The sequence below is a fragment of the Cyclopterus lumpus genome, chromosome 9 (assembly GCF_009769545.1).
Source record: "Cyclopterus lumpus isolate fCycLum1 chromosome 9, fCycLum1.pri, whole genome shotgun sequence".
NCBI classification, from domain to species: Eukaryota; Metazoa; Chordata; class Actinopteri; order Perciformes; family Cyclopteridae; genus Cyclopterus; species Cyclopterus lumpus.
The window spans coordinates 13,383,605-13,406,358 of NC_046974.1; the positions used below are offsets into that span (position 1 = coordinate 13,383,605).

The following is a 22,754-nucleotide window of genomic DNA, read 5'->3' on the forward strand; positions in this document are numbered from 1 at the left end:
TCTCGGTTTCACCTCCCACTTCCTTTTTTTGGTCCTGACGTGTTTCCGTGCCTGAATTAGAATAAACTCTTTCCACAAAGAGTTGTGATATCAGGCCGTCTTCCTTCTAATGCCAACAGTGTTTGGAAACTAATAAGAAATCCCCAGTGAGGTCAAAATCTATCCCCCAAATCCTTTACCACGTGAGAGAGATACAGGGCAACATCAAAACCCAACAGCTGGTGTAACACGAAGAGGAAGAAATGATGCTGTTCAATTCAGGGAAAGTGGGGAAACATCTTATTTTATGGAATTGTACCAACAGATTCTTAATTTCAGCATCTGGGCATCCTCCAGTTATTGTAGTTTTGGGTGAGGAACTGCAGAGTGGACACAAGCTCTCCCAGATCAAACCTTGTGATGAAGGCCTGAAGATCCCATTTACCTGTGGGAGCAGCTCGATACATCAACAAAGAAAGGCATTAGTTTTTACAGATATTTTGGGGGGAAATATACATAACACCCAGGTTTGTTTTCAGTCTGATATACAATTGTTTTGCAGATAAATCTAAATAACGAAGCAGGCAAACCTCACAAGTTTATTAGACATGTTTTTTTATCATACATGAATGTAGTACAGTTTGCTAGCAATCTCTGATGCATAACAAGAGTGTTTCTCATGACCGCTCGGCCCATGTTTAAGGGATCTGAGGCCTAACTGAGCAGCACATGGCTCAGGGATGTGAGTCACTGAGAACAGCACTGCTGAAAATAAAACATGTTGTTGTAATGATGGAGGTGGGAACGCAAGGACGTATTGGCAAGAAGATATGATTCAATCGCCTGGACTGTTTTTTTTTTTCTTCCCTCCCCTTTTAAACAAACACCAGACGGCCATCCGGCTGGTATGACAATATCACTTCTAAGATTTTGACAACCGCTGATTCCCTGCAGCTTCCCATCCCTTTACAAAAAAAGAGACAAATTCACAATTATGATTCCAAGGCAACAAAACCCTGTGTGCTTAAAACTTGCAAACTCCAAACAGATTCTAGATCGATCGAGTGTCTGTCTGTCTGTGTCTTCAGATGTTTGAGTGTACGTACGACAATGCTGTGCTCCAAAATGCAGGGAATCGCTAATATTATGGTATTTCCGTATGTGGAGTAATTACATGAACAGCTGCTCAAGAATAGCGTAGGAAAGTTAATCTTTTGAAAAGAAAGCCAACTATTGAAATTGTCCAAATCTGTAGAGAGAATGGTCTCACACTGAGGCGTTGAGTCTGACTCTGCCTGGACAGACACGTTACTGTTTTTCACCTCTCGTTGCAGCTGCTTTACAGGCCTTTGCTGGAGCTGTTTTCACCATTAGAAAGCCACATTTTGTATTCTGCAGTATCGCGGAGGAGATCTGGGAGAAGAAACACATTTTGCCGCCGCCACTCGTGTCAAATGCACTCACCTCCCATCAATGCAGAAACAATTCAGAAGGATTCATTTACATTTCAGACAAAAAGTCCTATTCAAGGCCATAATCTTTTCGGCTACTTTCAGAACACATTATTGTATTTAACTCCTCTCAAATCGGTAACTAGAGTTTCTATTTGAGCATCAAATTATTAGAGCGTTTTAAACATACAACAGAATTACTGAATTATTACTCAAGTATTTTAAGGCTTACTCCATGTTTAGCTTATGAGACTGACATCTCGGTGTGTCCGGGTTTGCAATGAGGTCGGGTCAGTGTCTGAGCTCAGCTGGAGAAGATGATGAATAATAACTGGGAGATGAGCAGATGAGTACCTGAATCTTGCAGGTCCCCTCTGTGAATGAGGATTGCCTGCAGAAAGGGCTCCAATAATCAAGTGAGGGCAATGGAGTCAAGTGACCTTCCTGTATGATAGGGCATGGCCCCAGTGGCCCCTCTGGCCTGTGCCTCAGTGGGAGATAATGCACCGCCTCTGCAGATCCCCTGCATGTCCAGAACAAGGTCCCTCGCCCAATAGAGGCAGCACTTTAAAAGAAAACTGAGGGGTGAGGCAACAAACACTGAATATAGAGGTATGGTCAACGAGTCCCGTGGCAGATTTGACTTGCATGACAGTCATGCACTAATAGTCAAACTTTCTCTTTCCCTTTCCAGAAGAAGAACCAACCATATAGTAGTTTTAGGCAACATTTCCTCCAACGGAGAATGTCACACTGAAGATCACTTTATTGTAGAGTAACGATCAGACGCAGAGTCAAAACCAGGCACTGCTTGTAAGGCTTTACGCGCATAATCCTGTCTAAAGCTGTGCAATCATTGGGCGCAATCCAAAGTTCGGCAAATTCACAATATCTGGTGCTATCACACTGGCTGGTACCCTGCGAATGCCTAGACTAACAAATGACCTTAAAATAGGCTGGTGTCTGTCTGTTTGTAGTGCAGAGACGCGTTTCTGCCTCTCCCATCTGCCTGCTCATGGAAAGGACAGATAGTGTCGGACCTGAGGGCGATGTTAAAGTCTTCCTGCCTCCCCTTTTGTTTCCACCTTGCCTCTCCGTCTGGGTATGGCAGGAAGATCAGGACTGCTGTGAGGTGACACAGAACTGCTACATTTAGTGGTGTGGGCGGTGTCCCTGTTAAACCTCTTATAGTGTCTCGAAAATACTCAAAACCAAGTGATCCTGTTCATTTCAGTAGAGTAAGAGGAGCCATATCAGTGGAGAAGCTTTACTGAACATTCATATTCATAATAATGCTATCCTAATTGCATGAGGGGGTAATTATTTGCGGGTGTCGGAGGTCAGGGGTCAGCCACGCAGCAGTGCCTCTGGAGCAAAAAGGGGTCTCGCTCAGAGATGCTTCAGCGGGGCAGATAAGTGCTGAGGAGGAACCAGGGTTGAGGAGCGGTGCCACACTGTTTGGCTGCCGCTCTCAGCTCACAGCCAGCTGTCAATATAACAGTCTACAGCGTTACCAATACACCTTACCGGGGACTGCATATTCAATCTCAAAGAGATATGCCACATGTTGATTTATATTTGGTTAACGTTCATCAGCTGTCACATTGCAGGGAATAAATCAATACATTGACCCAAGCAATTAATACATTGTCGGGAATATTTGCTGATCTTTTTTTGCTGTTTCAGCTCCTGCTGCTGCTCATGGTTATTTCCATTACTGATAGTAATTTGGTCTATAAATTGAGAAAATTGTGAAAATTCCCATCACAATTTACAACAGTTCGACATCTACAAATTCCATGTTTTATCTGTCCAACAGTCCAAGACAAATTTTTATTCTGTTTACCATCACATATGACAAAGAAAAGCAGCGAATCAAGTGATTGACCAACTAAAAAATATTGGACACTTGAGTAAATTAATTAATCTGATATTTTGTTTCAGCTCTTTGATTAGTCATTTCAGCAGTGAATAATAATTTGGCTATTCATGGCTAGTAGGAGTTGTGGAAAAATTAAGAAACTTTTACCTCAAACCACCAAGCATCTGTTAAAAAAAATAAATAAAAATAACATAAATAAAAAACACAACCAGCCAAAATTAGAAACGTCAAAGTGTTCCTTTAAGGCAGCCGACTCCTGGCTGAAACTCAGGCCTGCTGTAGCAACCAAATCCTGGCTCTCTTGACTCCACGCAGCTCTGATTAATGGTAGAGGCTGTGGGTGGGTGGTAGACATGGATCTGCCCATTACCACACTGCAACATTGCAAATGGCTTCAATTACTGTAGAGTGTGCTGAGCTGGCAGTAGGGGCTCTAGGAGGCAAGATGAGCAACGTACACCATCCAGCAGCGAACTATACTGTGATCCATTCGTTCACACAACATGATCATCGTGGACATCCTCTGCTTTGTGATTTACGATGAAAAACACAGACGAGAACCGATCAATTTGATATTTTTAGCCAATAGTTCTGATGCTGTTCTTTTTCTGATCAACACAGTTGAGGTCCCATTCAGAAGACAGGGGCCTGGATGTGTGAACAGTGCATGTGCAAACCACCGTGTAGACTGAAACAACACTAGATGGCCTCTCTCAAAGCCTCAGTTTCCCTGCCCGGGGAAACGCTAACACTGTTTCCCTTGACAAACTGACTCGGCGGCAGTGAACAGTAGCAGGACATATTGAGGGCTTGCCAAGTGGCTGACAAGTATCACAAGGGCCTGTGTGCCCACGCCTGCCCCCCGCCCTGGCACAGGGGCAGCCTCCAGTCAGGGACAGCCTTCCTGAGCCAGAGTGAAGGGGATTCCCCACGATCACGCCCCTGTGCCTGGTGCCAAGAGCACAGCCCCCCTGTAGTTCCTTGTGTAACAAACCAGCTGTCTCCATCAGTTCACTGACCCACATTCATAACCTTATCACAGGAGGCACAGCAGACTCCCACAATTCCGCACAGCCCTGCTCCACCTCTCATTGTTCAACCCCTTTACTATTGAAGCGATGGTCAGAGATGAAAAGAAAAAAGACGTCAAATTTGCGATAAAATTGAGTCAATGACTGCGCTAGTGGAAGTGGAAAACGATCATTAGGAGTCTCCCACCCACGTCTAAATGCTCTCCCTTTGCAAATCACATCAATTAATGTCATGGGCTATGAAAAATGCTCTCTGTGTCATACCACATGGAGGGAGGACAGACGCTAATAAGTGAACATACTTAACGGAGGAGGTGGGGAGACATGGGATTCCCTCCGTCCCTCTTGTCTGTGCGGGAATACCGCGCTCATGGCCAAGTGAAGGCCATCAATACAGCAGGTACACCATTGAATTCAAGCAAACCGATAATAACTGTAACATTGAATATTTTTCTATTCATAAACCCTGGCTAGGCTTTCTTAATGTGTGATACAGCGTCTATATCCATTCTAACTCTCTTACCAAGGGCAGTTATCCTGTCTAGAATTGACCCATCAAATGAGACATTTGATTATCCAAGAGTGAATTTCTTAATTTAATTATAGATAGAACAGTTTGCAAGAGAGAGGATGTGCAACAGCGGGAGTTAAATTCATCCAGTAGATTGAGGATGGGTGGATCCCCTCAGTTCAATCACTTCTTGATGTGGGGGCAACTTCTGTATTAGAGCTAGTTGCAGAAAATGAGGATGCTCCAGTTTATTTAGCACAAAAGCATATATTAAAATATTCTAAATAGCAGGCTATTATTCATGCTACCATTTCTTCATCTTAACTTGTTCTGACACATTGAATACTATAACAATACCTTCCCAAATGTGAGTTTGGATATGTAAAATACTCCAAAGTACATGTTTGACATTTCTTTTTCCAGAGGTTTCAACATCAAACAGACCTCAGCTTAATATGCCTTGATTGTTTGCTGACATAGCTGTCAAAACTTCAAACAGTACAGACTGGCAGCTCCGCTCATTCACGGCCACATCGCTTGAAGTCTCACACCGCCCTGATCTCCCCTCAAATCACTGGCTGGGACCCGAGTAGAGCAGACAGACGAGCACGCCTCCTGCGAGGTGCCGCACTGTACATCCAAGTGCAATTGCCCACCTCCGAGAGACTTTACTTCAGGGGGAGGAAAATTCAGAAAACCTGTAGTGTAAACAAAACAATAACTCCGCTTTCTGCCAGACAAACACAGTTGTCTTTTGAAAGACACACACAAAAAATGATTTGGTAATAATATCAACAGTAATCAAGGTTAGAAATTGATGTACACAGTTAATGAGCACTGACTCGGCTAACAAGACGTGGTCAGGCAGACTCGTGCAGGTGTGCGTGGGAGCCAACAATACTTGTCTTCTTGACCCTTCAGGCATTACAACTGCAACCTCATTCACATTTACCTTGTTAAGTATTGGAGAAAAGTATCGAAGCAATTCCAAATGTTTTGATGAAATGTTCATAGTTGTTTTTTTAATTATGCATAATGTTGTGTCCTGAGAAAACAGCCACAGACCAAATCCTGGGCTTAAAGGTGGTTAGACGGTGTCTGGCTGGAGTGTCTTAAAACATTATATAATAAATCAAATCAAGCAGCTTCAGTCTTCTAATATGGCAATATTACTCCCTAAATAAAAGATTAAGCCCACTCAAACAAATTATGCATCCCAACCTATCAATCTAATGATGTAAAAGGACAAAACTTCCAACTGTATGTCAGGAAATAGAATCATTTACTTGCTTAAGCCCCCCAAAATACCTGCAGTAGCCTATATACCGTAGGTGGATAAAAAACACAAAAAAGCTACTATGAGGTTATTTTGAGAGGTCGTGTTTGGGCCTTGAGTTTTAATTCCTTGGTGCAATCTTTCTATTGTTGACTCAACAACCAAATGCTGCCAGTTGAGCTGATCAGTGTTGGTACATGATAGATGATCCTGCAGGGGCCAACAGGGCTGTGGACTCAAGGTGCTGGTGAGCGGAGTCATTACCGTGGGATGACTTCTCCTGCTCAGTGAGTGGCACTGGTACGTCTGGAAGCTGCTCAAACAACATGAACTGGTAGCGATGAAAAACGGATTTCTGTGGAGGGGTTGGAGGATGATATTCTGCACGGAGAAACAAAGAATCAGTATCAGGAGAGCTGAGTTTGGTGATATTACATAGCAATATGCTGTATAGAATTATCTCAATGATGCAACTCAAATCAAAACAGTGGCCTTAATTTTTTAAATCCTAATTTGTCATCCTCTTTATGAATCTGGATTATTTTTGGGGGGTAGGCTGTAGCTCATGGGGAGAGTGGTCGTCCCGTAACCACAAGGTACCCGGTTCGATCCCCGCTCTCCCCATAGTTGCATGTCGTAGTGTCCTTGAACAAGACAATGAACCCCCAGTTGCTCCTTAATAACCAAGGATGGGTCAAATGCAGAGAAGAATGTCCCCACGGGGACATTTCTTTCTTTCTGTTTCTAAATTACTAAAAACAATAGTAGCTGTAGATCCATAAAATTGTCACCCTTAATTCCTTGCGTTCTTCAGTCACTCTGTGGGATATAAGCAGGCTGGTTTTCCTTTGTATAAATCCTCTTTAATCAACACCCACACTGAAGGACAGTAAACACATCACTCTCTCATGGTTCACATCTGACTCTCAACTCTATTGTTGCCGTTACACTCGCTCACAAATGCTAATTCGAGCAGAATCAAGTGATTGGAAGGGTTTATTACAGTCCCAACCACAGACACCAGATTGTTTCCATTATTTTAAAAGAGCATTTGATTAATTGATTGCTGTTGGGATGCAATGCGAATTTCAACAAATATGACATTTTTCTGAAGATTACCAACTCATACATTGAAGCTACTACAAGCATGTTTCAATTGATGTTAAATTTGGCATTCCCTGTGGACAAAAGTAAGCAGTGCTTCTGAGCACCAGATTCTATCTAGAAAACCTCTCATTTTCCTGCAGCAGGGTCTGACAGTCTGCCCTACTCACTGGTTCTGCTTCTTCTGCACCTCCCTTCCCTCTCGTGGGTCCCGCAACACGGCCGAGGCCTCCAGCAGCGTGGTGTCTGTGAAGGCCCCCTGGAGCCTGAGCTGACAGAGTTTCTAGTGAACCTGCATAATTTCATCGGATTTTCTTGGAAACCTGGTGGCACAAATGATGGGCATTAAAAAGAACTGCATAGAAATATAAAATGTTCTTGCTGATAGTCCATGTAGGTCATAAAGAGGCATCAGGAATAAATTGAGACTGTTACAAAGCAGGTAAAAGTTCCTCACAGTAACTTTAAGGTAAATTGCTGAAAGTGATAATGTAAACTAAAAAAAGAAACAGGCTCCAACAACACACATGACTAAGACAAGCGTATGTAATTAAAGTAAACCAAGATATAATGAATGGTCAACTGAAAACCACACTTACCAGTGAGGGTCTTCCCGTGTATCTGTTATTTCTTGAGCACATTACCCTGGAAATTGAGACACAAAGAGTTGGTCAGGCAAAGCATTTGGGACATTTATGATGGATAGTAATGTAAGTTTACCCATAGGTAAAAAAAAAAAGAACTACAAATAAAACTCAATTCAAGAATGATACATGCAGTGGGACATTACACTGCTTCCTACAACACAAGATTATGCCACTTTTCCTTAGTACTGCCACAGCCAAATATTGTACACTCCCGTATAGCACCCACTACCAACTTGAGAAAAGCAGGAGTGGCCATTTAATTTCCAAGACAATGTTGTCATTTAATAGACATATGCTGTCATATCAATATATTTTTAGCAAGCATAGATCCATTAAACATTGAGACTTAGGTGATGATTGGAAAAAAACAATAATTTGTCGCAAAAAAGACAGTTCCCAAGCAAATTAAACCCCGAGTGAATTTCCAGGTAGCAATTCCCCATATTATTAATTGTACATCAACTTCCTGTTGCCTAGAAACAGACATCATGTCACCCGATATGAAGCGCAGATATTTTTCATAAGCATTTTCTACTGTATATTTGTCAGGTTAAACTCCCTCATACCCAGGAAGCACACAGTCAAGCACCTCACAGCAAATTTCACACAGGAATGTTTGTTTAATAGACTTGGCTGCTTATTGCAAGACGGCTGCATCCTTGAGTGGGAGGAAAAGGGACTAAATATGTTGTCTGTGAAATGGCCCAAAACCCACTTGAGGTAAGTGTGGAAGTCCCCATCGAAAGCATCAAATATCTGGTCTCAGCACCTATTTCTGTCCTCTTTTTCTCCACACACAGGCTCCCCCCACAGGGTGACTAAGGTACTGTGTTACTAGACAGCATGCAAGGACAAAAGACAAGCAGGATAGTTTTCTCTCTCTCATTTCTTTTGATCCTAAAGCAGAAATGGATGAAATACAGACAATAGTGATATAGAAACGTACGCCACATTCTCTTTGGGGATGAGGACTTAACCGACTCAGAACGTACGATGGTATGTTGTAGTTTTTGATTACCATCTTGGGAATGGTGCAAGCACATTTTTCACTCTTACAATCTTTTTTAAAATAGGGAATGCAAATATTACCCTGTTGGAAAGACAACTCTATCCTCCTCTGATTAATTCAATAAATAAGTATTAGTTTTTAGTTTATATTCTTGACAAGGGAATGGGAAGACTTGGCTTTCAAGTCACATGTGGAGATTTAGGAAATTGGACGGATCACAAATGAGGTTGATCATGATACATATTGCCAATTACATTGTTCCAACTCTATTGTCATAAGTACATAGTGTCTCCTTAAATACATACCAAAATGACAGATACAACTGTTTCATGCATATTTGACTCTTTCATTAGAGAAATGTCACAACAGCAAAGCATGTGTCCTCTATTGTACATCATCTTATCTATAATTCTCTAACTGCTGTTTAGCAGGTTTAGCAATAAGTATGAGAGTGCAGAGCACCAGTGTTTACACAGCCTGGGAACATTCAGAAGATTAGTTTCAACTGTGAGTATCTTCTTCATCCACTGATCAGTGAGAAAAAATGCTTTATTTAGAAATAGCAAGAGTCCTGCAGCCTGCAGGATCCAAACCCATTGCCATAGCAACAGGTAGTCAACATTTGAGCGTGCAACATTCTCCCACATCTTAATGCTCGACTCTCGCTCGCTCTCCATGGCACCCTCTGCGTTTTACATTTTATTACAATACATAGATTAGAAACAGCAAATTAATGAAAAAGTTAAATTCATCCAAACATTAAGAGACAAATTATTCATATGCATAACTCACGTAGAATCACATATATTAATACTGACAATATATAAACATCTTAAAAGTTATCAGTTTTGTGGTTCAACTGCTCCCGAGCAGAGCTGGTTTCACAGTAGTTGTGACGGGGCAGGGCAGTGTGAGGTCGCTGACTCTTGGTGTTCACTGGGGAGTGACGGACTTGCTCACACTAATCTAAAGGACATTCTCACATGGTGGGCGGCCTCCCTCAGGGCCCCTGCTGTGGGGGCGGGACACAGAGCGTGAAAAGTTCTGACCACTAAATGATTGACAGCCACTCGCTGTGTTAATTGTGTTTTTTTTATTAAGAAAGGTTCAGCTTTAAGTGTGGGTTTTAATATGTGTTTAATTCTATTCTTGCAGTATTTCTTTATAAGCACAAATACAAGTGCAAAGTTGAAATGTTAAGTTTCACAAAAACATCCAATGATCACAATAAAATGCAACAACAGCACGTAGAAGTACTGAAACGATGATGTCGATGGTTCTAGTGTTGTTTGAGCGGTTCAAATTCATCGGGGTTTGATTTAATTACATTTATCTCATTTCAACTGATCATGGTGAATGATTTTCTTATTAACCCCACCCGTGCACAATCTGGGAATGATGATGTCATAGATAAGGGATATAACGTGATTACAAGGCGTACACATTGTCGGTTGTATCCCCTAATGAGCTTGTGCACAAGTACTTACTTTGGTCTCTCATTTAAGTTATTGTAAAAACGATTTTGCTGCATGGATGATAGATGGAACAAAACTGTATCAACAATTTAGACACTGAGGAAAACATTTTTACCTGATGCATGCCACTGGTAAAGCATACATTATTTGTATTAAATCATGGTTCAATAAATATATGTAATACATAATAATATAATAAAGCATTGGTGAAAATGTGATGCAAAGCAAGCGTGTTGGTTTCTTGTTATTTCTTATAAAGTAACACGATTACTAGAGAATATAAAGAGAATATTCTCCAGTATATAATACTTTGTGTTCAAACATTATACACCCATTTCACAAAATATCACACATATATACACTAAATAGCACAAAGATACACTGACCAACCATAAACAGTTTTATTTTTGAATCACGCTGGCCTAAAGCTGAGGATCAAAGTTACATTACATAAGGCAGATGTCAAGAGAAAACAGTAGCTAGTAAGATTGTAATTGTATTGTTTGGTCATCATAGAAATGCAAAGCACAGCATATAGATATAGATCCAGTCACTGATAGTCTCTGTAAGTAATTTGTTTAATCTGAAAAGCAGCAGAATATTAAAATCTGTATATTTATCACGAGAGCCCAATAGAGTCCTTACAGCTTCTGTGTCACTGAGTTATGTCATTTCACAGCTGAAAGTTAAATAAGGCAAGGAATTGATTCATTATCTATGCAGTTACCAAGGAACCCACTACAACCACAAATATTGAAATTCATATGTTCATGCGTTACATAATGTCTTTGAGGTTCAGTCATAGAGCTCAATACATACAATACCACCTAATGGTGTGGTCATATTGTATACTTTGGAATATTCTGCACTATTCTTTGATATTCATATCGATTTAATATTTTTACCAAACGCACATATTTACGAGAGTGGAATGTTGTGCTCTTTGAACTCTTATTGTTTGATAGGTATAAAAGTTACCAACATAAACAGTGTATCATAAACCAGGGTCACATCACATTATGAGAATAAGACATAAGACAGAGAGAAGGTCAGTAGTTTGAAGAAATGTTGCAATGATCTGAATTAATAAATAAATCCCCACAAATCACTGTGACTAGATGACACAGGTTATGAATCATTTCTGCCACCAAACCCCAACAATCATCAATGGGTATTCATCACAACAGTCATGATAACAGCATGGATGCTTGGTGCCAATCATTTCATCGATTGTTACAATAAGTTTTTTTTTTCTTTTTTCAAACTGTTTAGTTGAACAAACAGAATAAATCCCAGTATTTAGTTTGAGTTCATGTGAGAGTTAATAAGTCGAACAAAAAGAAAGTACTCTTTTACAGCTCATACAAGGGAATACCCGTTCTTGTGGCTGTGATAATGAATCACACGCCGAGCTGTGTGGGAGAGGCAGAAACTGACAGCGAAATAAACTGAAAGCATCAAAATGGATGTTAAGTATTTCACATACTTAACAGAAAAGAACAACATACTCTGAAGCATACAGGTGTGTCATTATTTAAAGAGGAGAGCTTACTGAGCATAGACTGGTGTGGGAGAGCTTATGGCACCTGAAGTAGGGGGGGGACTGGACTTTATTTCAGTTGTTAATTCACCCATACATATCAAATAAAAATGTAACTCCAGACAATACGATCGGCTAAATATTTGCTTAGTTCCTAAATGTTAACACAATTATATTAACTGAAGGTTTCTTCATTTGTCTCTGCTCTGTTCAAATGTAGGAGCCATCCACCACTTTAGACTCCAGATTTAACGAATGTTATTCCAGTGTTACGAACACTTCATCGTGCCGCTCCCTGTTGTTCATCGTGGCCCAGCTTGCCTTCATGTTTTACTGACTCTATTTCACACTCTGACTCAGACAAAAGCAGAAAAGATCCCGAACAACCTACACGTTATGAGCAATGAATAATTCTGAAGATCTGGAAAAAGCAATGCACCACAGCTTTTTGGGTCACGTAATAGCCTGACACTCCAACCACCAATATTACGGGCAAATAATTCTCGCTCTCTCCTCCAACTCAAACACAACCGAGGCTTATCCAGACCAACTAATTTATCATAATTTACCCCGTGAAGGAATTTGTTCAGAGTTTAGCAGCATTATTACCATCACAAAAGTCTTGGAAATGATAAGGCTTTTGATGGGACAATGATGCACCTCCTTTGGGTTTGAGAGGGGCCAGGTACTACTTGCTCAACATTTGAAATTAAGCTCAACATTATACATGAATTGTTAACCCCTCTCGGCCTTATAGAGCAGAAGATGAGCGGTGTGTTTGTATAATGTTTCTACATAACTTCCGCTGGGAATCCTCTGACAAAAGGTAGGAGTCCACGAGGAGGTGGTAAGAAGGTGCAGGGGTGCGGTTTCACCAGGAATACCCACTTGTCCAACAACCCTTCTCCTTCTCTGTGTGGGAGAGTGCTTCCCTTTGTCAGTTACTCATGCACCTCCTTGTATATACACCACTTCCCTCCTCCTCCCTTGCACACCCTGTAAACCCACACCTACGACAATCAGCACCCACGTCCTTCTAATGCAGTTCTGAGAGCATCATTCTCCCTTTTACTTGCAGTCAGGCTAACAGACGGGGAGAGAGAGCATGACAGATGGTGTTCACAGCTCTATTTCTGAGGCTGGACTTGTACCGCCACCGCCACCGCCCCCCCCCCCCCACCCCCCCCTCGCCATATTCCACTCAAGCCAAGTGCTTATGACTGCCTCCTTATCTTCGCCTCAGTAATCAGCCCATTCATTTGCAGGGTTATTGTGAATTAAAAGTCTGTGTCTCACAAGGAACCTCACCGTTTACAGGTTGAACACTATTATTTTGAGGAAGAAAAGACATTGAATATGTTTGCAACAACCTCATTTATTTTAGGATATCAGCGTAAATCTGCCAATTTAAAATGAGTGGGTGAAAAGATTCTCTGGTATAAGAGGTGAAAAGAGACCACCTGAGATCACCTGACTTGAGTTTACATGGTATGCAACACAATCTTAGTATGCAATAGTTTACTGAATATTTAGCTAGAAAGCAGTTGTTATAGGTATCTATACAACCCTAAACTGGTGCAGTGCACAATGTCTTCATCCACCTTCCTAGTCTCTGATATTCTGCAACGTGGATTTAATGCTTCTTGATTATTATATCAGGCCTCCCTAACATTGGCGGACTATGGCAGCAACATTGGGCCATTCTGTGTAATGGATGGTCTGGGCTGCCCCTCGACCATCCCTCCTTGAGTACTACATGTATGCACCTTGGTATACAGGTACATACCGATGCACCACACCTGTGCCACCCTTCCTAGAATTACAGGACAAAGTATATCTTGACCTTCAGAAGAGGCTGGAAGTTGATGCATTACTCTATATTTGATGGCCAGGAGAAACCACCTTCCTACCAGCCAGGACCTGGAAGCACATTGGAAACCACATCTACAGGGGGTATTGCAATTAGTATTGCCAATATCATTACTGCTTTAATTATCACTGTTATATTACTATATGCACTCTCATTATATGAATCATTTCTGTCATATGCATTGAACAAAATAAATGTAATTGAGATTGAATTGAACTGCACTGCTAACTTAAGCTAGATCATATTGCTCTTCTGGTGTTCTTCAAAAGCTGATCTGTAGCTTATGCAGGTCATGGTGAGCTGAGACTTTTATAGAATGTAGACTTTACTTCTTGGTTGAGCACCTGGTCGATGGGTATGGCAGTTATAGGATGTGCAAGGTATGTTTTTTATGTTTTGTAAAGTACTGTAAAGTAGTAAAGTACTGTATTGATGTAGTTGCTCCCTCCACTCCCACCTCCCATCAAAATAGGGAACATATAATAATATCAATGAATCAAACTTAATTAATTTTCAGTTAACACAGTTAAATGCTACTGCTAATTCCAGTTTTCTCAAAGATTAGCACATTTTCCTTAGAAAACAAACCCCAATTAAATCAAACACAACCCTACAAATATTTTTCGTGAGTCTCCAGCTACGGTAAATGACCCTGTGTTGTGAAAAGGCCTAATGGGCTTGAGTTGGTAGAGCAACCTAATGGTGATCAGCTGAGCGGGATGGATCGGCCTCAGCAGGACAGGGTGAAAGCCAGTGGGGGAGTCACCCATGATCTGCTTCAGTGCTTCAACAAATTAACCCACTTAACAATAGCCTGCTAGACTAATGGATTTAGTAAAGAAACTCATTTGGCTTTGGTAATTAACTGAGTTGGAAACATAAACAGTCCAGTTATTAAGTGAACTCCAGCCATCACTGACATCACCCGACACAGTGCGCTGCACCAAACCTACACTGCGCTGGTCCGGCTCATTAGTATGGAAGCATACTATTACTCAAATCACTGACTTAAGAAACTAGCCACCCAAACTCATTATCACACTCATCTTTTCCGTCTAATTTGCATAAATTACAAATCTGCCTCAACAAAGTGGCCGTGCTGGGTGGGTCATCTCATTCTCACAGAGCAGATTGGGCCTAGCAGGGCAGAGTCGAGGCCACAGTGAGAATGTTTTAATAAGATAATTTCCTCCAACCTGGATGCTGCTTCTGAAACCCTGTAAGCTTGTGTGTGTGCGTGTGTGTGTGTGTGTTCGTGAGTATGGGTGCTGATGAGTCTGTACTTTAGTACTGTTGAGGGAAGCCCGAGCGTGAGTTCCCAAGGTAACAGTGGGTTTGAGTGGGGGCTGGCTGACTCATTTGAAGGGAATCCTGAAACCTGAACACGGCTGCCCACTCGCCCCACCCCCAGCTTCATCAGCACAACAAGCAAACAAGACTCTGACATGTCCCCATGTAGGGCTTCCCACTGATGGGGGTGGCACTGGAAAATCCCAACCTGAGCTTTCCTACAAGTAGCATCAGAAGACACGCACAGACAAACACGAGGCCTTGCTGCTCCATGGCTCCAGCGGTTTTCGGCGGTAAGAACTGAAATCTGTGGAGATAGTAAATGAATAGGTTATAACAAATATATCCAGGCACGTTCTGAATTTTGATTAATACATGAGAGGACGGGGGAGATGTAAGGGGGTGGGAGAGTAAGAGGAAGATTAAGCTTATTAAAATTGTCAATGGCACAGAATTAAAACCTTTTTTTTTTTCCTTCTCAAGTGTGAACGGTGACACAAAATAAATGAGTATTGAAACCTTGTGGGCCTGGGCATGGAGGAGGAGAAAGAGAAGTGAGAGGAAGAGGTGGAGGATGAAGGAGGAGTAGGTGGACAAGAGAACGAACTCTTTGCCCACACAATGAATCTAATTATTAAGAAATTAAAAGAGATCAACAGGCGTGTAATTGACCACTTAATTAGTTCAAGGTCAGTCTATTCTTTTGACTTTGGGATGACTGTGGGCCATGGTGCAACAAAACAGCGACATTTGGCTGACATATCACGTAATTGCAATGATTAATAAACTAATAAACAAAGTGTTTCCACACAGATGTGGCATAGTTTTCCAAGTATATAATAACTGTTATGTACCATTAATGCAATAGTGTGTTATTCATATAAAACAAAGGCAACAAACCATTAAAATCTAAAATCTGACTATCAAACAAAAACTGAACATGTATTCAGTAATCCTTGCTGTTAAGAGCAGCCATTTCATTTGCTTCTGTCCTCTGTTCTCTCTGTTGATAACTCTATAGTTCATTCAGTGTCTTTAGTCATTAACAACTGAGAGCTGGTACAAAGGGATTTAAGAGGCAGCATTACTGTTGTGAATCGCTGGATGTTTAATTCTTCTATTATAATTGAGGTAGGAGCGAGACAGAGGTTATGGTAACTGCTGGAAACCTGTCCCACTTCACAGAAAGGTTAATGAACCTTACAAGTCCTATGGGAGATGGAGTATGCTGTTAATTTGACAAACGTGGGAAATAAATGCTTTTATGCTTTTATTGACGGTGACCAATAGCGGCCTTTGCTGAAATGAAAGGTTTTAGTCTTTTGGGTGCTTTGCTATGAAGCAAAACAATAATGTGGAATGCATTTGTTGGAAGAAACTAAGTACATAATTGTTTGAATAGCAATTTCAGGCCAAAAAGCATCTTCATTATTAATTCCTACTTTTGGGGAACATATACTGCGCAAAATGTACAGTAACCTAATTCATGTTGTGAAACATCTGCCTTTATTCTGAATACATTTGTGGCAATGAGGGATTTAAAAAAGCTGTATTTTAAAACCTACATATTTCCACAATCCATTTTGTGCACTGTTGGTCTGGATAGTGTTTTAACAGGGCATCAAGGGTATAATATACTGACAGCTGGAGAGGAACATGTGCAACAGTGTTGGCGCTAACCTGATTGGGTCTGTGGGTTCGAGGGATTGAATGCAAAAGGTGGCTTTGATACATCAGGACAGAGGTTTTAGGCACAGGACCAACTATGTATACAGTGTGCATGATTAAGAGATTAAATGGATAATCTCCTTCCCATTCAAACGCCTGACAAAGGCAGGGATCTGGTTTCAGAGATAGACTTTCACCATGGCTTAAATCTAACCAACAGTTCAGATAGACGTCCAAGTTCATCAGTTGCTGAGAGCAGTGTCGTTTTCAACGATCTTAGAAAACACACATTTTCTGTGTATCGGTAGAACTTCCATTATGACTCTTCTCAATTACAAACATGGACATCTTTCTGGAAGAATCAAACAATGGATGCATCCAATCATCCTTAACAACACATTTTCTTGTTAGCAGGTGACATTGATGGTTACATTACAACACAATCTTTTTTTTTGTTGACAAACTCAAATTTGCAATTGGGTATAGAGATGACCAGTTTTCTGAACTACTGCCCTAGTGTTAGGAGATGGATTACTTAAAGGTGCATAATGAGATTGGGAGCATTTCTGTTGCCTCTCAACAGCCCTCAACATGGCAAGGTTGACTGTAACTAAGTACATGTCCTCAAGTACTGTACTGTAATACAGTACTTGATCTCGTAGTTTACATGTGTATTTTCATTTTCTGCTATTTTACTACTCCACTGAAAAAGTACAATTTAAATGCAGGGCCTATGATGGGAGTATTTTTAAATTGTGGTATAGCTATTGGAATACTTATTACACCCCTTAATTGAGGTAATTCATACTAACTGATCAGAAAACTCCATAGTTCAGTTGTTTTCAGGTAGGTGCGAGTGTTACAATGGAAAGACAGCTCTCTAATGTACATATTTCATCTTGGGCAGCTGGTATTAGACTAGTCAAAGAGCAAAACTACAACTGTCCTAACCTAAACTTGTCTAAGACTGGCCTTGGTCTTGTTCTTTTTGATACCCCCTGTCTTCTGAGCCAACTCGCTCTCGCCGTCTCTCACTCTTTCTTTCTCCCAGCGTTACTATGGGCACTGATTCCTGTTCCTGTGCGCACAATGTTTGCCAGAGGAACACACTAGAATCTGAGCTCCACAATCCCTCTTAACCTTTGACCTTGGCTTATTGTTACCTGTGAGCAGCACTGTGGCAAACATGTTGTACAAGTACTATACAGCCCTGCAAGCTGTTTGTGTTCTCCAAGTATGGAGGGCAGGGGAGGAGGGAAGGAAGAGAGGGAGCTATTTAATCCCCCCCAAAGGAACTCCCCTCTCAACCCGTATCGTGAACTCACAGGCAAATCGCGTTGCTGGAAGGCACACCACACACACACTGCTGTCTTTTTAATTTCATCAGCTGAAAGAAATCTATACAGTGCTTTGGAATCAGACTGAGCTGCGGAGAGAAGTGAACTATACAGCACCCTGGAATGTAAACAGGTTTCTCAGCAAGTGTAGCATAAAAATGGTAACAAACCTCTTGGCTATGATAATGGTCAATAGTACAGATCAGAGGTCTTGGTAGATTTTATGGTTGTTAGTCCTACAGCATATCAATAAGAACAAGTTGAACAATTGCAGAGAACAATTCAGAGGAAATGCAGTAATGGTACACAAATTATTCAAGTGTAACACGGATAAAGTGTTGGCTTCTACTTAAAGCATTGTATTGATGGTGGCTTTTCAATTGCCATTAAGAAAAGCATTATCTCCAGGGAATTTTAGGAACACTGACATTAAATCCCATGCAGTCAGCTGCTTGGTTAGGAACAGATATGGGCTGTAATCTGTAGAAAGTGTGCAATTTTTTTGTAATTCTCAAGTTCTGAAAAATACACAGAGAAATTATTATTTAATTAGCATTTCATTCACATCTACAACCTCCATCCCTATGCTTTGGTAATAATGATGGCTAGACATTTGAGTATTTTTTATAAAATCATGGTAAATTTCAACAGCACTGTTTCTGGAATGCGAGTGCACTTTATTTTATGATGCAGAATCTGAAATGCCATAAGAGTTGTTCATTACACAGTATAGTTCTTCGCAGTATACTGCAGTTTTCTAATTTTTTAGTTCGGTCTAACTTTTGGAATACAAACAATCCTAATCAGCACGTAGAGTTAGACAGGCCACTATAATATCTGCCAACTTTGCATTCATAGCTGTCACACTTAATTATCATGCCAAAATAAAAGAAAATACATTGGCTGCAGGAGGTCTTTTGTGAAGTCTTTGTTTTGTGTACAATTAACTGGCAAGCATGCTATATACTTAAGTAAGGGCTATTTTAGGTGAGCATAATTGTTAGTGAGTTGTTTTTATCAGCATGCCTCACTCCCCTTCACCGCACCCAATCAGGAGACACCCCTAGGAGGAAGCGTTTTCCACAGCCGCAGCCCCGGCAACCCCCCACTAACCCCCCACTAACCCTGACATTTGTTCATTTACCCGCCCCTCTCCCCCCTTGAGTTCCATGTCTGCTTCCCCCCCCCCCCGATCCATGTATGTCAAAACTGACCAGTTTACAGGGGAACAGGTAGGCAGACTCCGGCAAGCCCCCCACCTGTACCCTGAAACACATTAATTTGCACGCGGAGCCGACTGCCAAAGAACCTGCTTTACTGACTGAAGTGGAGGGTGAGGGTGTGTGTGTGTTTGTGAGGGGGGGGGGGTATGACAAAGACGACAGCTTGTGTGGGGGAACATTGTCTGCGGCTGCGACTAGAAATCTTTTCAGGAAAAACAGGATTTTATACACAATGGTCGTGGGTGTGAAGAAAGGGGGCACGTATTAAAAGAAGCGCCTTTATGTGTGCAGAGCTACTGGTTTTAAACTGCATTTGCATGGAGAAGGTCCAATCTGTTCTTTTTTTCCCTACTAGGCTATAGTGTGACAGACCGGATCAAAAGGGGGCTTTGCAGGTTGTCCTTGTTTTCTTGGAGACTAATCATGATTTACCCAGGACGGTGTGCAGGTGTACATTAATGTAGCACACTGACACAAAGTAGGCCTACTTCCTAAAAAAAATATGTCAGTGAGTTAATTTTGTTCTCCCCATGAAGGAGACTAAATTCACTTGGTAAAATCAATAGGAATTAAATTTTCTTAGAAAAACTATTAAGCAACTTGTAAAAACTATAATTTATGGATGATAATTCCCTCGCTGCCCCAACAGCATTCACAGCTTCTGATAGGAAACCATATAGCAGCTCATGTTCTTCATGAAACCTCCTCAATCATCGCAACACGGCAACCACAGCAGGGAGGTCAGTTGTTATAGAGATGGCAAGGCTTGGTAGGTTATCAGCTACAGTATCGTGTATGTATGTGTGTGTGTGTGTGTGGACGGGGGATGGTGCTGACAATTGAGCGGAGGATTCTTATGTAATTCTCCCTTTAGGTGGCGGAGAACAGTGAGAGCAACAGCCCACACTGAAGAAGAAGAGCGTGTTTGTTAATAAGCTGAAAGTAAGACAAGATCGATCGTATTATTAGAGGATGTTTGCACACAAGACCAGAGGGGTCCAGATGTAGCAGGGCCACAGTGACAGCAAGTTCAGGTAGGAAGTGGCCCCCACTAATCAGTTACCCCTTTCACAAATTGCACACCAATCTGTGTATGCAGACAGCACACACACAAACCCACATGGAAGTGGAAAACCTTATAAAAGGTTTAAAAAAAACTAATGCCACGCTAAATCTAAAAAAGCCAAACTAACAAACACTAGCATCCTAATGTGGCTGAGAGGTTGAGAGGGGAGTCTGATGAGGTATAGTGAGGGAATGACTACCACAAGCTGAACTCCATGTAGTACCACCTCTGACATTTGTCTGGCTGTAGCTGACAGCAGGATGAGCGCCTCTCTAAATGTTAAGCACCTCCAGCTGAGCCTCCATGTTAAGGGCTATTGTTGACTTGTACTGAGGGAGGATTTGGATATTTAGGAAAAAAGATAAATGACCCGCATTGGAAACTTTAACAGGGTCAAACTAATTCAAGCAGCAATATGAAATGTATAAAACAAAATACAAATTGTTTTCTGACTTCTTTGTAATCTACCAAAACAATTCTTTAAGTTCTGGCATAACTCTTAATCAGATACTTATTTTACTTACTGCTAACATGTATATCTTTGACAACAATCTGTTACAATTCTTTCAGGCACTACTCACAAAGAACATGTCAGTTTAAGTTTAAACAAAGGATGACAACAGGTGCACCAAGTGGAGTTTGGATTAGATAAAGTTGCTTCCTATGACTTGGAAGCAGGAGGCACGTCTGTTTAAAAGTTTGTGAAACCATAAACAAGCAAACTGTTAACCTGGGTTATGAGCATGTTTAGCAACTTTTGAGTGAAAAAAAATCACATTAAAAAGGCTTTTATTTATTTATTTTCCTTTGCGCCCACCCCCTTGTCATAAGATATGGATGTCCCGTAAGGTTATTTGTGTTTGCTGGGAAATGAAGTGCTCAACTGGATTAAAAACATACTGCATATGTTTGGAAATCTGTTTCCCTGGGCGTATGAGTGGAGTGAGCGAGCGTGAAGCAGCAGCTTGCGTCTCCTCCAAGAGAGAGGGCAGACACTCTCATCATTAGCTGGGCTACAATGTGCTCCTCTACCTGCTCCAATCTGCACAGCCAGGCTCCACTCTGACGCCAGACAGATGTTCCCAGCACGAGGTGCAAAGTACGGAGAGGGGAAACGAGAGTGAGCAGGAGAGAGGCAGAACAATGGAAATATTCAACAGGGTTCACAATAAGAGTTTAATTATGAATAATACCAATGGTTCTTTGTTCTCACAATGAAGCTAGCTATGGTTTGTCTGGCCTTTGGGAAATTGTGTTTGCCTTCCATATGGGGGCAGCCGTCTGTCAAAAAAGAAACGCTTAAATCATAACATGCCACAGTAGAGATAATTACAGGATAAAGAACAATGCAATTGTGTATGTTTATTTGCAATATTGAATATTGGCTTTTGCAGAGATTATACATTTAATTTCAGCCCTCAGTACTATCATTTGCTTCAGCTCAATCACTAATGGCTTGTGTGAGAGCTTTTGCAAAACTTGACATCAACCTGATATAGCTTGTTCCTCTGTGACATGAACTATTGTTGTTCCCAAAAATATGAAATGCTAATAAATGAGCTATAGCATCACAATGATTGGCACATGGTATTTCTTCATTATGATCAAACAACAATCAAACAACAACAATACTGATGGCAGGAAGAAATAACTATTGTGGGCGGCCGGGGGGTCTGTCTGAGGTGAGTGGTTGATAATAACAATGACAAAATAACACCAGTTATTCTTTTAATGAGGAAAAGATCATTGAACAAAATACAATAAGGGGTTACACTCCTAATCGTTTGCCGTTAAAGGACATTTTGAGGTGTGGAGCAGACGATCTCTGCAGGCTGCAGAATTCACAAACACAAAGCCAGCTGGTCTGATACAGTCACAATACTTCACTGTTTGTATTTGCCTGACCAGCAGCAGAACACAGGCTCTGTTCCCCTTTGGGAGCTGCTACAACAGAGATGGATGTTAAAGCATGCATATCCCTCATGCACCATAATAATGAGCACAGCACACTGTGTGCTAAACTGTCCAACTGGCCTTCAATTAGCCAGGGAGAGGAAGTTAACAAACACATGATGGCTTCCAATCCAAAGGCCTTATTGAAGTGAATCTGGAAATGAAAAAGTCCTGACTGAAGCAGACACTGATTGACTACAGCCTGAACAGCTCATGATGGATCATGACTCTCTAGGCTTATTGTAAATTAACCTCATGTTGCTTGTAAATAAGAAAACTGCTTTGCAATCAAATCAAACAACAACAGAGCTGACAGGCTAAGTGTTTGCAACTGGTCGATATATATACATATTGTGCACATTTACTTTTCATAGAATCATTTTAGAAATAAAATAATTTGAGGCACAGAACATTTCATGGAGATAAACCCACATAAGAGAAA

At 41.2% G+C, this 22,754-nt stretch overlaps 1 protein-coding gene across 1 annotated transcript in view; it reads right to left on the reverse strand.

The window, feature by feature from the left end:
- Positions 1–314: 314 nt before the first annotated feature.
- The window catches only part of LOC117735917 (phosphatidylethanolamine-binding protein 4), a 45,820-nt gene continuing 23,380 nt past the window's right edge, over positions 315–22,754 (reverse strand). The window contains 3 exon segments of the mRNA XM_034540835.1: positions 315–424; positions 6,395–6,511; positions 7,834–7,879. Coding sequence (XP_034396726.1) covers positions 315–424; positions 6,395–6,511; positions 7,834–7,879 — 273 coding nt within the window.